General features: G+C 40.9%; 4 protein-coding genes across 11 annotated transcripts in view; 2 read left to right on the top strand and 2 right to left on the bottom strand.

The window, feature by feature from the left end:
- Positions 1–83: 83 nt before the first annotated feature.
- On the top strand, positions 84–1,023 carry LOC125764563 (uncharacterized). Of its 2 annotated transcripts, XM_049428928.1 has the most exons (3): positions 84–505; positions 573–783; positions 856–1,023. In XM_049428928.1, the coding sequence occupies exons 1-3, from the start codon at positions 489–491 to the stop codon at positions 1,021–1,023; spliced, it is 396 nt and encodes a 131-aa protein (XP_049284885.1). In that variant the 5' UTR covers positions 84–488. The 2 variants fall into 2 exon arrangements, with proteins under 2 accessions (XP_049284885.1, XP_049284884.1); XM_049428927.1 differs by having other exon boundaries at positions 573–1,023.
- Positions 1,019–3,941, bottom strand: LOC125764475 (SET and MYND domain-containing protein 4-like). Its single transcript, XM_049428784.1, has 6 exons — positions 3,634–3,941; positions 3,039–3,563; positions 2,791–2,967; positions 2,401–2,725; positions 1,631–2,333; positions 1,019–1,547 (listed from the first exon to the last, which is right to left on the bottom strand). The coding sequence occupies exons 1-6, from the start codon at positions 3,756–3,758 to the stop codon at positions 1,102–1,104; spliced, it is 2,301 nt and encodes a 766-aa protein (XP_049284741.1). The 5' UTR covers positions 3,759–3,941; the 3' UTR covers positions 1,019–1,101.
- Positions 3,942–3,945: 4 nt separating this feature from the next.
- On the top strand, positions 3,946–5,410 carry LOC125764565 (protein cornichon). The gene is made up of 5 exons (XM_049428931.1): positions 3,946–4,072; positions 4,144–4,384; positions 4,471–4,583; positions 4,684–4,827; positions 4,915–5,410. Exons 2-5 carry the CDS (start codon positions 4,235–4,237, stop codon positions 4,940–4,942), a joined length of 435 nt encoding a protein of 144 aa, XP_049284888.1. The 5' UTR covers positions 3,946–4,072; positions 4,144–4,234; the 3' UTR covers positions 4,943–5,410.
- Positions 5,411–5,677: 267 nt separating this feature from the next.
- LOC125764526 (protein held out wings) overlaps positions 5,678–13,094 on the bottom strand; it is a 31,579-nt gene continuing 24,162 nt past the window's right edge. For 5 of the 7 annotated variants that reach the window (XM_049428877.1, XM_049428879.1, XM_049428873.1 and 2 more), the window contains 2 exons: positions 10,719–11,832; positions 5,678–8,213 (listed from right to left, as the gene is read on the bottom strand). Coding sequence is in view for 2 of the 7 variants with exons in the window: in XM_049428879.1 (XP_049284836.1) it covers positions 11,818–11,832 (15 nt within the window). In the remaining 5 variants the exon portion in view is untranslated. Of the gene's footprint in view, positions 8,214–10,718; positions 11,851–13,094 lie in introns of all 7 variants that reach the window. The other 2 variants (XM_049428878.1, XM_049428874.1) reach the window with 1 other exon arrangement.

The following is a 13,094-nucleotide window of genomic DNA, read 5'->3' as shown; positions in this document are numbered from 1 at the left end:
CGCCAGAATCGCAAAATTATTTTGGAAAATTGAGCTACTTTTGTCGGGTTCGCAAACGAAAAGCATGTAGTGGCGCAGTAATATTGGTTATAAAAGTTGATGTTTGACACCTTTGCAATTTTCGAAGTTGTGCGTCTTCTCAAGTAATGGCTGTGTCGTTTGCGCGCTAGCAGTCGTAGCAAATGGAGTAATATGTAGCACGTGGAATCCCACGTACAGTGCGGTCCACAAGCGGCAATTCAAACTCTGCGATTCTACAAAATAGAAAATTCCTCCAAAAGTCTACAAAAAAACAATTCGATGTTTAACGAATTTTTGCGCTGACAGCAATTCTTTCACACAGAAATTATTTCCCATTCTGTCATTTGGAAGTTCGATTTCAATTCAACGACTAGCACAGTCGGCTGGAATGCAGTAGGCTAAGAAAGATAAAAGTCAATAAAATTGCAGTACCAAGAAGATACCACGCAACAATTAGCTAAACTGCAATGGAAAACTCATCTCAGTAAGACGTGCAGACACATAAAAGCAGCGAAACCGTAAATAAGTTTATGGATTCTCCTTTTTTTTAGGAACGATACGCCTGATCGCAGTGTTTCATACACGAACAAAGTTTTGAGACAAAGTTCGGAGGATTTTTTCCGTGAGGTGTTCGCCATAGACGATTTGACATTGCAGGATGGAGCTGCTACCGACAGAAAGGATAGTGAAATTGAAATTCCCCCGGTTAACTATCGTACACTGTACAAGGAGCTGGTCAAGAAAAAAAAGCAATTGATCCTCGTATGTAGCTTATTGTTTCTGCTTTTTCAATTCATTACATGTTTCATATATTTTGCCTTTTTTTACCCACAGGAGAATGAATTCCTTCAGAATAAACTACGGAAGAGCGAGAGCAAACTGTTGCAAGTAATACGCGATCGAAACTTCCTATTGGACCGGTTGCTTGTACACGAGGAACGATTAAAATGTCATCGTGAAAATCCGACAACACCGAAAGATGAAATCACAAAGGATGTTTAACCGCCAAGAAATCGTTTATTTTTCGCGAGTATGTAGAAAACAAAAACAGAATAGAAAGTTTATATAGATATAGGTCCATCAACATGAGATCCATAGATCGTCGCGGGTTTCCTCATCTAAAATTACGTGTGCCTTCATGTATTCCGATATTAGTGCACGCGTATCTGCTCCGACCATGCTGAGCGCTGCACGAAACTCATTCAAGGCGGTGAGTTCTGCTGGTTTCAATGTTACCGGTTCATCTCCACCAACCACATATAGTACGGCCCAAATATCCAACAGATAGAAACATCCGGTTAAGAATTCCAAACTCATGAAGCCAAACTGGTGTCGCCTCATTGTTGCGAGTTCTAGCGCATATCCACGGAGGGTAGAAAACAACTCGTCTGTCATTGAAAAAGCAAATTTGGTGTAGCGACTAAGGATCTCCTGCAGTAATTCGGCTTTCGTTTGATTGTAGTCGACTAATAAATCTTTGCACCAGTCATACTCTGTTACGATTCTCTTAAAATCCTTCTCGTTATCTGTAAAAGGTATTTGCAAATGTATTATAAACGATTTTTGACCAAAACAAATGATAACACTATTACAATTGTTTCATACTTACACTCATATGCCGTCAAATCCATCTGCGAAAAGCGTACGTACAGCCTGGTATACAATTTTTCTGAACACTGTGAACAAATTACGGGATTTTTAGGAACTGGATCAAAGCCAATGCTAGTCTTAAAATTCTCGTTGTCCAGCTCCACCGCACAGCAATGTCGGCAACGGGGACACCGAAGCGTGTTGAATTGTTTGATATACGTATCGTCATTAGTTCGGCATCGATAACAATTACAGTCGAAACAATACTGCTGGCGAAGATGCATCAAGCGTGTCTCAACGGGCATTAGTTTGTAATTTGGACCATAACAGTTCACGATCTCGCTCCCGGCAGCAATGGAACGCGTAGCGTATACCTTGAGTGTCGAACGCTCGAAATGATTGCGTATGTTGGGATCGCAATCATGGTTAAACATGCTTATTTGTGGGAAAATCGCAGTAAATACGCGTGAACTGCGCAGGTAGGGATGCAGCAAACCAACGTTGGGAATGAAATTATCCTCGCACAGTATACCCGATTGCTGTGATGCTCTTAGTTCACTGATCGCATGCCCGTTGCATACCAGTTGCCCAATGTGACGCATAATTAGCGCACCAAACAACATTCGCAGCTCGTATGCCGGTATGGTACCTTCCTGCGACAGACCATGATCACGTACAAAATCTGTACATTCAATCAGATAAATGGACAGCATTAAACCGGCCTAAAATTGCAACGTATGTACCAGCGTTGAGGTGCCATAAAGATATAAAGCATTTGAATAAACTCACCAGCGCATAGCGTAATACATCATCTTTATCCATTTTTTGGAAATTTGTCACCAACCCAAACACTCTGCCATATTGGCCCAGTTCATTTTCTTCGCCGCTGGTTACTTCGATCAGCCGCTTATAGCAGGCGGTTGCGGTTTTTGCCTTTAACACTGCATTGCGAATCGTGCCGAATCCGTCCAGCAGGCAGCGTATTCCCAAGTGGGCGATACCGATAGTATACCACAAACGTTTTTGATAGCCGTAGCACTCAAAGCGATGCACACTTTGATGACTTTCTCTGCACTGTGGACTGCAGTAGCATGCTCTTCCACACGTGCAACATCTGAAAGGATGAATTGAAATGGATTTAACACGCTGAAAGGCTGGGTATGATGTAGGTTTGCTTACACATAAGGGATCACATTGACACGGGCACATTTTTGGCAATCAGGGCTAGCTAGCGTGTTGCGGGTATTGAATTCATACACTGGTACGAACGAGACGGCAGTTTCCGTCGCAATTATCCCGTCCGCTTCTATTGGTTCCCTAGCAACGACATGTCGCCCTTGTGTCGGTGTTTTAACGCTTGAAAATAAAACAAAATGTGGCTTAATGTTTCATACACTATGTCATAATGCAGCTCAAGCTCTACTTACACTTCTAATGATGCTTCATATCGTCCCTCGGGCAGTGGTGCAGTTTGCGCCATGTCCATCGCTACGGACTTCTCAGCTACATCATATTGTGCCTTAAGCGTGCGCAATTTTTCCTGCTCACCCTTCGACAACCCTTCCGTACCGCTGATCTTTGATATGCCTTCGACAATGGGACCCAGCTTATAAGGTTCGTTCATGTTTTCAACACAGTCCGCTTGCCGGAAGTAAACTTTCAATCGCTTTTCATCAGGATAATCACCATCCAGCGCTAGCTGACAGTCTTGAAACGCTTCTCGATATCGTCCTAAGCGAATAAGTATAATGGCACGATTTGCGTAGCCTAACGCCATAGCCCTTGAACCACATGGAGCACCAGCGATTGCATTGTTATACGCATGCAGCACGTAATGATTGCTTTTTTTGTTCTTAAAAAACTCATTAGCATCTGCGCGTAACTTGTTGGACACATTCTCATCAGTAGGAAGAATGTTCGGAAGTTGCAGTAACCATGAATGTAGAAGGGCACTGAAAGATAGAAAAAATGATATCATCTTGTACAAATGTACGGTGGAAATAATCACTTCACGAAAATTACCAGATTTCCTCCTTTCCTAGGTGGTACATAATGTCCACTTCATCAGTAAAACATTCGGGAAGATGCTGCCGTAAGTTATTGCGCCAAATTATTCCTTCGACAAATGTATCCCAAGCACTTCCCATGTTAAAATGGTATTAACAAAAGAAATCAGAAGAACAGATTTTACGCGCTCACAGAATATGTTTCGCGTGTTTTGAAATTACATTCTTGCGCTAACTCCGATTGACAGTTCATGTGAAATGCCGGTTGTTGTTATTTCGATGTTGTTCAATGCGATGATTTTGGTTTTTGACATATCTGGATTGTTAACCGTGTAAATGCGCATTCAGTGGCAAGCTGTCATTCGAGTTTTCACCCCAGTAAAAATATACACGGCTTGTGATTGAGCAGAAAATAAATCCCTAAACGAAAGTATCTTCCTCGGCGTACAAAACTGGTAAGATTAATGCTGAATTTCGTTTGAAAGTGAAAAAATTCCATCATGTGTATTTTTCCGCTTACTTGCAGTACCGGCAAACGAACGATACTGAACAAATTAGGCCGGTAGTAAATCGGACCAATTTAGACAACACCAGCACCACCGACCAGCCGACAAAAGATGGCTTTTAGCTTCCCCGCATTTAGCTACATCGTGGCATTAATTATCGATGCGTTTCTAATATTCTTTTCCATCTTCCACGTGATTGCCTTTGATGAGCTGAAAACGGATTACAAAAACCCGATCGATCAGTGCAATTCGCTCAATCCGGTACCGTTTTATACTGGCATCCGATGGATCACGGCGCGAACCGCGCTTCGATCGATAATTATTAACGTATGCGTTTGTATTTTTAGCTCGTCCTGCCGGAATATGGTTTACATATACTGTTCAACTTACTGTTTTTATTTTCGGGCGAATGGTTATCACTCGCCCTGAATATTCCGCTCATTGCGTACCATATATGGAGGTAACGTCTTATCATCTGCACGCCTGTATTTGCACACCTCTGCAAACAAACATTTATTTGTATTTCTTTCTTCCTTTTTTTGGTGTAATGCGTATGCTAGGTACGCTAATCGACCGGTTATGTCGCAACCAGGATTGTACGATCCAACGAGCATCATGAATACGGATGTTTTGCGAGCGTGCTTACGCGAAGGCTGGATTAAGCTTGCGGTGTATCTTTTATCGTTTTTCTACTATCTTTACGGGTAAGTGGTGGTTCCATTACGCATTATGGTTGTTTCAACATTTTAGTAATAAACAATTAACATTGATATTTTGCATTCCCACTGTAGCATGATAATGGCTCTAATTGCCTCATAAACGCGGTGTTCCAACGGGATTCCATCGCAAATATCAAACGGATGGAGAGACAACGATTTTTGAGTGAGTTTTTATTTTTGTAATAGGCGGAAAAGTTATTCCAAAAATTGAAACCACTGCAAAGTGTGTGAGTTTCCATCAATGCCATTCTTTTCATGAAGTTTCGGTTAAGCATCGGGACGTATATTGTCATCCAGAACCAAGCCGGGAAAGGCACTGATCGTTCCAATTGCTTAACACGATAGTGAATACTTATTTATTCCGTTCATTCATACACCATTTTTTTCTTTTGCTGTTATTGTTGAAACGGACGATAATGTACATGGGACGATCTTGACGATAATCAAAAGCGTTTCGATACTCAGAACAGCATAGATACAATACGTGTAGCCAATACTAATGACCATGTACAGTTTAATCTGTCTTAATAAATCATACTGAGCGTTTTTGAGATGTGTAGCACTATAATTTTGCTCTAATCAATCGCTTTTCTCATTCGAAAGTGTAACCAAATTGAAAATTTCTATAGTTTGTGTTGATTATCTGATTTGAAAGAATATAACGTTTTGTGATAAAATCACCGCACGGTATACATCTTTATATCCACTTACTGTCTTTAAAAAACTTTTGGATATTTCATGCAAAATAGCTGTAGAAAAAATCTTACCTTCTTTATATAATATGTGCTTTCGGAATAGTTGAAATATTACACCATTATACAAAATACAAATCCCATTACGGTTCAATAACATGTTCTTTACGTTTTTAAAACTACTTTTTTGTTTTCTTTTATTCTAAAAAAATGATTCCATTATCTGGTAGAAAAAAATGAACTATAAATGGCTAACACATTGAATGTTTGTATGCTTCATTCACGCATATATCCTTGTCGTAATTATCGTGCCGTAATAAGAAGACAATTTTTCCCCAATTCTGCCGACGTTAAGTTTTTGCGCTACACACAAGAAAGTCATCGCGACGCATATCATCCATCCTCCTTGCCTGTGGCAAAGGTAGTAGAATTTTATATTTAAGCTAAGTGATAAACCTAAGTGTATACAATATATGCGCGTACAGCGGCAGCAAATCGTGCATGTCATATAAATAAGAAGTACAATCAAAATAGCTGGGACATTACAAAGAAAAAAAAACGATCCGTATCATATATTTTTGTTTGACACTTTCCTTAGCCAGCCGCTTGCTACTGAGTGTGTGTGTGTGTGGGAAAGCGCTTAAATTGGCAGGGATGGAGAGTAGCAGCAACTAAGGTGGTACCTGGTGCGTGCGAAATGTTTTTCCCCCCCAGGTATCGCTCGTTGCTTCACTATGTTTGGACAAATAACGTTCTACCTGTGTTACGTACTAAATCTAAGAGCTATCGCAGTTGTCCTTTAAATCGCGCTCCGTTCGCACCCGATGGCCGTTCTATAAATTATTGGAGTACTAAACTTAAGCATCAAATAATACTAGTTCGTTCGCCGCAAAAGGTACGACACAAGGTTTTGCATCGGCTTCGCAGTTTGTTGTTCGACTTAATCATAAACGTACGCACGGGATAGACTAGTTTGCCACAACTTACATTCTATATTTGCTTCTGCGGTTCCGCATCCTGTTTCGGGCGACCGTTCCTGGCGTATCATAAACATTTAGAATAAAGTACTAAAATGGTTTTCCCTACTGCGAAACAACCAACACACGCTCTAGCGTTACAAGAGTTGATCGTTGATCGTGTGCATTAACGTATGGTTTGATATGGCCCTTGCGTGAAGTATTTAGCACAAGTATACCTAAGGCGCTCTTACTTTAATGAACAACAAATACTTGGTAACTGTTCAATTTTGGGATCATTTTCTTATCGATTTACATGAAACTGGGTACTTGTTTCAAACTCGCAACCCGCCTCAGGACACACTGGGTTCGTTCATACAACTTCATTCATTCCTTTTTGAGGGGGTTTTCCCTCCCAAATTTTCTGTCTTTAAGCTACACGTTCACCAAAGTGGTGTGTGGTCCCTATGGCTCTCACCGTACCAACGGTGTACGGTCGGCAATTTTGGCCTTTCTTATTGTTTTGAACTTGATCTAGCGTAGACAACGCTTTTAAGAAGCTTAAGATAGACGCTTTTCACTGATGCTGCGCTCTTCTATTCATTCTGTCCTTCACACTAGTGTTCTGCTTTTGAAGCTTTTGCACTCGATGAGGTGTTTTTTTGTTTTTTTCCTAACCCCCATTCCCGTTTTGTAATGCACTTCTTCATCATCATTCAAAAACACGTTTTACCAACCCGGCTCTTTCTTTGCTTATTTTCCATTCTTTCATCTTTACCACGCCAAGCACATTTACACGTGGACACACTCCATTTGTCACGATGCATGTGGCTTGCATGCAACGTTTGCTTCCCTGGCGCGAGCGAGCACCCGCCGTTTGCGCCTGGTTTTTTTTCTTTTCCATTGATTTTTGTCTCGTTTTCAAGTACTGCTAAATCAACTGTCCTGACCTCTCCCAACCCCCACCTTGGTCGGCTTATAACGGTAGTTTATGGAATGTATGCACATCAATTTGATTAAGTCGAAAAAATACGGGGGGAATACACCGACCGGAAGAATCCACAAAACTATGCAACGTTAACAGTTGCGCATGAAAATTGTGCCTTAAAGAAGGACGGCTAACTTCATTGTTGCAGCTTCCTATCTGGTACTAAATCTATCTGATGAGATGTTTTAATTGTGTGTTGATCAATCGGGTTTTCTCTCATTATGGTGCATGAATATATTTGCTAACATTCCTTACTGTTTCCCCTTTTGTTTTGTACAAACAAAAATAAAATAATTTTATCATTGCGGCTATAATTTAAACAGAAAATCTCTTACAATTATTATTTTCCTCCCAACGATCTCCTCGACGACTTTGCTAACGAATTCACACCATTTACTAATCGATTGGGTATCTCGCATTATGATCCGGATGGTGATAAATACTTTCACTGTAACGTGTGTCACACACCGAACCTGAACCTGGCCACCACACCAGCAGCTTGCCGTACGCATCTCTTTCTCCTTCCTAACGCTGTTAGTCAGTCGTTGTTTGTTTGCTTTTTTTTTGGCTGAACCAAATTTCGTAGTTTGTTGTGGTTGTTTTAACACTGTTTCGTGTTGTGTTGCGTTCGTGCGATACATGCAGATGATGTCACCGTAATGATCGGAACTTGCGTTTTTTTTCACGATCTATCGCACATTAACGATGCGTTTTGGGTTGTGTTCGAAGAAGTAGCTGTGAATGAAAAGCAAACGAAGACATAAAGTTAATTGTTATGAATGTTTCGACTATGGATGCAAACGATTAAATCAGATTATTGTGCAATATATGTTGTTTTTTTGTTACTTAAAATTTTGATTCCTGCTAAGCTGCGTTTTTTATGTATTTTGTAAATTAAAAATAAAATATTGTAGTTGAATTTGGCAACTTTTAAACCTTTTTTTCTTTGAAATAAGCGGATAGTGCATTAACAAATGTAGACAGAAAATAGTTCTTACTGTATACTTGAAGTTTATGAGACACTCCGTTTCAAAACTATTGGTCGAAAGGATCGTTTTGAATGCTATTTAAATTTTTGCATGTTACATTTGTTGTAGATCAAATACATTGTAGATCAAACATTGATTCATGTAGCAGAAAACGGCACAATGTACTATATTTATACATTTGTAGTCATTTATAAAAAAAATCGATAATCCCTTTTCTATGTTTCACCTTTACAACGTGTATTGGAAATGGATATCACTGTCTGGTGCTGGCCTTAATTAGAAATTTTACCTAAATTGGCGAATTTTCATGACCAGTCTCTCCAACGCCACAAAACAAGACCATTATCACACTTGCTGGACCAGCTTTTGGTCTGTGTGTTTGCGCTGTGTGTCGATCAGTAGAGTCGATTTTCCCGTTTTGGATTTTCCAACCAGCAAAGAACCGAAAGAAGGGCAAACAGTTATCATGCAATGGTGTTTTAAAAAGCGAGACGAAACATCTCTCAACCCCGCGCCGAAATGCGTTCTTCATCAGGTTTGATCATTTTCCCGGGGACGTTTCGAATCGCCGGACGATCCGGTAGCAATACCAGGCAGACCGGGGCAAGCAAAAAAAAAACATTCCAGAGATATTTTTACACTTCACACTCCGAGGGCGGTTTGGCTTTTCTGTGCCCATCCGACCGGTCGCGTTGGAGAACACACACACACACACACCCTCGTGGGGGTTATGTTATTGATGGCCGGGTGTGTGGCGGGTATGGAAAAACGAGTTTTTCTTTCGTCTTAATGCTGATGTATATGCACATCTGATCTCCTGTGGGGAATTTTTCAACACGTTGCAATGGGAGAAGTTAAAATCCTCAGCGCTATTCTTTCGTGATGTTGGATTTTCTTTTCTTTTTGGCTCCTTTGAAATCTAAAGCACATGTTGCATATGTCTTTCTTGCGCCAGATCATATTCTTGATACGATTGCATCTGCTTGCTGGCACAATGGATGGAATGGATTACAATTTCTAACCTTAAAACGAATAAATCGAACTGAAATGAATATGTTTTCTTTTACACCTTTTTACTTGTAAAATTGTTATTTGTTATATTACTAACTATTTACAATCGAAAAATCAAGGCTGATCCATAGTCTCATACTTTGAATGATTTTCGCTATAACGCACCGATCATTCTGATGATCATTCTGAGTATCGAATGTCAGATGGAGCCTTCCTACAGTAGCAAGGATTCGACATGTTAAGCTAAGTCGTAAACTAGTGTCTTAGTTGTAGCTCAAAAAGGCTATTATGCCACCTAATGATCACCATGACCTAATGGGTCGTTAATCCAAGAAAAAAGAAAGGTTATCTAGGATTGTTTATATCCAGATTATCATCCACTAATGTAAACAATTTGCTATCGCTATATTTTGCTTACCAACAAGGACATCAAACACATCACGTATAGATGTGCTTAATCATGACAACAATTATTGTAAAGATATACTATGATATTGGTATTTTATTAGGTAAAACTTTAACAGCGTCTTTAGATTCAGACACAACAAGACATTCTAATATGTAAGTTTGTTGAAGAAAAATAATTAAACTTTTCGACAACTTCTTTGTTGTCGCCCTATATCAGGATACCATATCGTATAGATTCCTTGAGATCCTTGAGCAAGCTTCTGTTCTTTACAGAAGGAGCAATAGATCTATTAAATCCAATACATCAGTGAAGATTATGATAACATTTTATTCGTTGGACTTCTTTCAAAATCGAAAATGCCTAAATATAGAAAATAGTTTTTAATAGTTTGGGGCGGTCCGGTGGTGCATGTGATAAACGACGCCGGTCTACACGACAGGACCGAGTTCAAATCCCATCCGGATCGTCTCCCCGTAGCAAGGACTGACTATCCGGCTACGTGGTAAAAATAAGTCTAGTAAGCCAGAAATGGCCGGCGTGACCTGTAAGGTCGTTAAAGCCAAGAAGAGAGAGAGAGTTTTTAAACTTTTCCATGCACCAAGTATTCCAACAATTCTTCAACCAGATTTTCTAGATTTGATTTGATTATACAGAACCATTTCTAAAGAAACAACCTACCTAAATCCTTTTCATAAACTACTCTCCTGCACTTTATCAATTCGAGTTAATTTAATAGTTTGTAGCAACCATCATTTAATAGTCTTTCAGTCTTATAGTGTAATGTTTTTTTAAAATCAAAATTAAGGTCACTGATTGCATGTCTAATCTTACCTCTCGAACATAGTTGAAAGTAATCCGTCCGCATCCGCATCACGTCACCCTTCTTCTTCTGCTGTTGAGCGCTGGCATGGCATGGATTTTTATGATAATTTACTACAAATACACAATACTAGACACCAACGGTGTACACACTCCAAACCAGCGCTCGCAACATTCCAGCGCTTGCGGCGGCGAGTAATAGCGGGCGACAAAAAAAACCTGAACACTTGTCGGTCACCACACCGTAGAGAGAGAGAGGAAAGAAAACGTCACCGTAACGCACACGCGAGGACCATTCACCTCGCATAACGACACCGTGCGACACTACACTCATACAACCACTTCCGTAACGCATGAATAAATAACACATAAACCACCGCTATTTAGACACACAACACAAAAAAAAGTATATAAAAAAGTGACCCAAGAAAACAGCATCAACACCGGACAGAGCATGAAGTCACACACGGACCCTTTCGCGTCTCCGTCATCGATCATTTCCGGCCGATTGGTCAATAATGGCGACATAACGCTGTCGTACGTACCGGGTATGAAGATCGATCAGGGTGGTATGTTGGTATTTACCGAAAACTCTCGCACATACAAACACACACACACGTACGCACACACTTTTCCTTCCGGTGATGCGTTCCAAAAAAGCGCTTGACGCGCGCGGGAGTTCTGTTTAACACTTGAACGCGTCGCACCCCTCCACGGTACTTGTTAACGGCTGATCCGTCACGCAGGTGTGCAGAAGAGTCCGGTGTTGAACCTGCACCGGAGATGATCGGACGAACCGGATGCAGCAAAGGCTTTGGCTGGTTGTGCGAGGGCCCGGTGGTTTAGCAACACGCTAGCGGAGACGATGCGGCTGATGGGTATGACGTAGCGGTTGTGTACGATGGTGTAATAACTGCTGATACTGGAACGTCGGATGCTGATAGAGCTGCGGCAAGTTGTACTGTGGCTGGTTGTGGTACGGTGGATAGAACTGCTCGGGTGTCTGCTGCTGGTACGGATGGTATGGCATCGATGATCCATATCCATGCAGCCGGACCGTACGCATATGGCCGTTCGGTTGCGCCATCGTGAGGAGATCGTTGTTTTCGTTTCAGAATTGCCGGACCTGGAACATTGAAAGAGACTAAGATAAATCTAAATTATAATTTGGAGTTTCACACACCCGCGTGCGCAACAACATGGCATGCATGGAAGGGTGAAAAGCGATGAAGATGATCAAACTATTATTTTTTTCTTTCTCCTTTTTAGTACTGCCAAGCGTGGTTTGTCCTAATTGCTTTAGTGGATTAATAGCGCAAGATTTTGCTCCAATGCCAAGAGAGGGTCAGTAGTATGTGTAATGCGATGTGGTTTGTAACACGAATTGCTGATTTGTTGCTTAAAGTTGCTTCTATTCTCGATCGATCGATCGATCAATTGGTCACAATCACATTAGAAGGCACTCCTTCCACCTTCAGATCATATCACCGGACCTAACCAAACATCTGAATCTCGGCGCAATGTCGAGTGTGATGACGTATGAATGGTCTGCATATCAAACCCGCTCGATTCATATCCCACTGTTCTGTTCCCAGGTCCTACCCGATTGCCGTAGGACGGAGGCTAAAATTAAAACCGTTTTTAGGGTAATCACTGCAAGTGTGAAAATTAGCAGCACCGTACAACAAGGGAGTTGGTTCGCGTGGTGGCGTGCTTTCGGCAGTTTGTTGTTGTTCAAACGCACAGAATCACACAGTTGGAGTTGCTCTCCCGGGGTGGAGTAAAAGATTGGAATTTCCTGGCACATCCTGGCGCAAACCGGTGGGGGGAACCAAGCCGGTCGGCAAAAAGGGTGTTGAGTTTCCAAGAATGTGTAGCTCATTTTGCGCATGAATGGTTCTTTGCCGTCCGTGTAGTTTCTAGCAGACGGATGGATATCTTTGCCTCAACTTCATGATCGCGTGATCTTACCACCCATGTGTCGTTTCGAGATTTATGTCCAGAAGGACTTCTGGAGGTACTATTTCATATTATCTTCAAAATCTTTAATGATTTCCAGGAAAATCTTTTTTTTCAGTAAAACATAACTTAAATTAAGAAAATTTTATAAATTATTTTTGAATGTTATTAACAATGGTTAGAACACCAAAAAAAGTGCCATAATATTTTCTAATTAGAAAAACCTGTGACTTTTTTGTACCAACCAATTGGGAGGGTCGCAGCATTAGGGACCATCAACATTGTAACTATTGGAACCTATTTTTAAACCACACCTACGCCAACAACCGTACTGCTGCTGCAGCACAGCAGCAGTATGCCTCATATTTCACTCCCAACGCCTTGTACGCCACAATCCTGCGTGCTGTCGAATGTTCTCAAATTTAGCTA

This window comes from Anopheles funestus, chromosome 2RL (assembly GCF_943734845.2).
Source record: "Anopheles funestus chromosome 2RL, idAnoFuneDA-416_04, whole genome shotgun sequence".
Lineage (NCBI taxonomy): Eukaryota > Metazoa > Arthropoda > Insecta > Diptera > Culicidae > Anopheles > Anopheles funestus.
This window is presented reverse-complemented; position numbering and strand designations above follow the sequence as displayed.

What these genes read in the sequence shown, in the direction of transcription:
- LOC125764565 (XM_049428931.1), top strand. Translation starts at nt 4,235, where the DNA reads ATGGCTTTTAGCTTCCCCGCATTTAGCTACATCGTGGCATTAATTATC. An exon ending in ATTGCGTACCATATATGGAG is followed by an intron (nt 4,584 to 4,683) that starts GTAACGTCTTAT and finishes TGCGTATGCTAG; the next exon opens with GTACGCTAATCGACCGGTTA. An exon ending in TTTTTCTACTATCTTTACGG is followed by an intron (nt 4,828 to 4,914) that starts GTAAGTGGTGGT and finishes TTCCCACTGTAG; the next exon opens with CATGATAATGGCTCTAATTG.
- LOC125764475 (XM_049428784.1), bottom strand. Translation starts at nt 3,758, where the DNA reads ATGGGAAGTGCTTGGGATACATTTGTCGAAGGAATAATTTGGCGCAAT. An exon ending in CTAGGAAAGGAGGAAATCTG is followed by an intron (nt 3,564 to 3,633) that starts GTAATTTTCGTG and finishes TCTATCTTTCAG; the next exon opens with TGCCCTTCTACATTCATGGT. An exon ending in TATGAAGCATCATTAGAAGT is followed by an intron (nt 2,968 to 3,038) that starts GTAAGTAGAGCT and finishes TTTATTTTCAAG; the next exon opens with CGTTAAAACACCGACACAAG.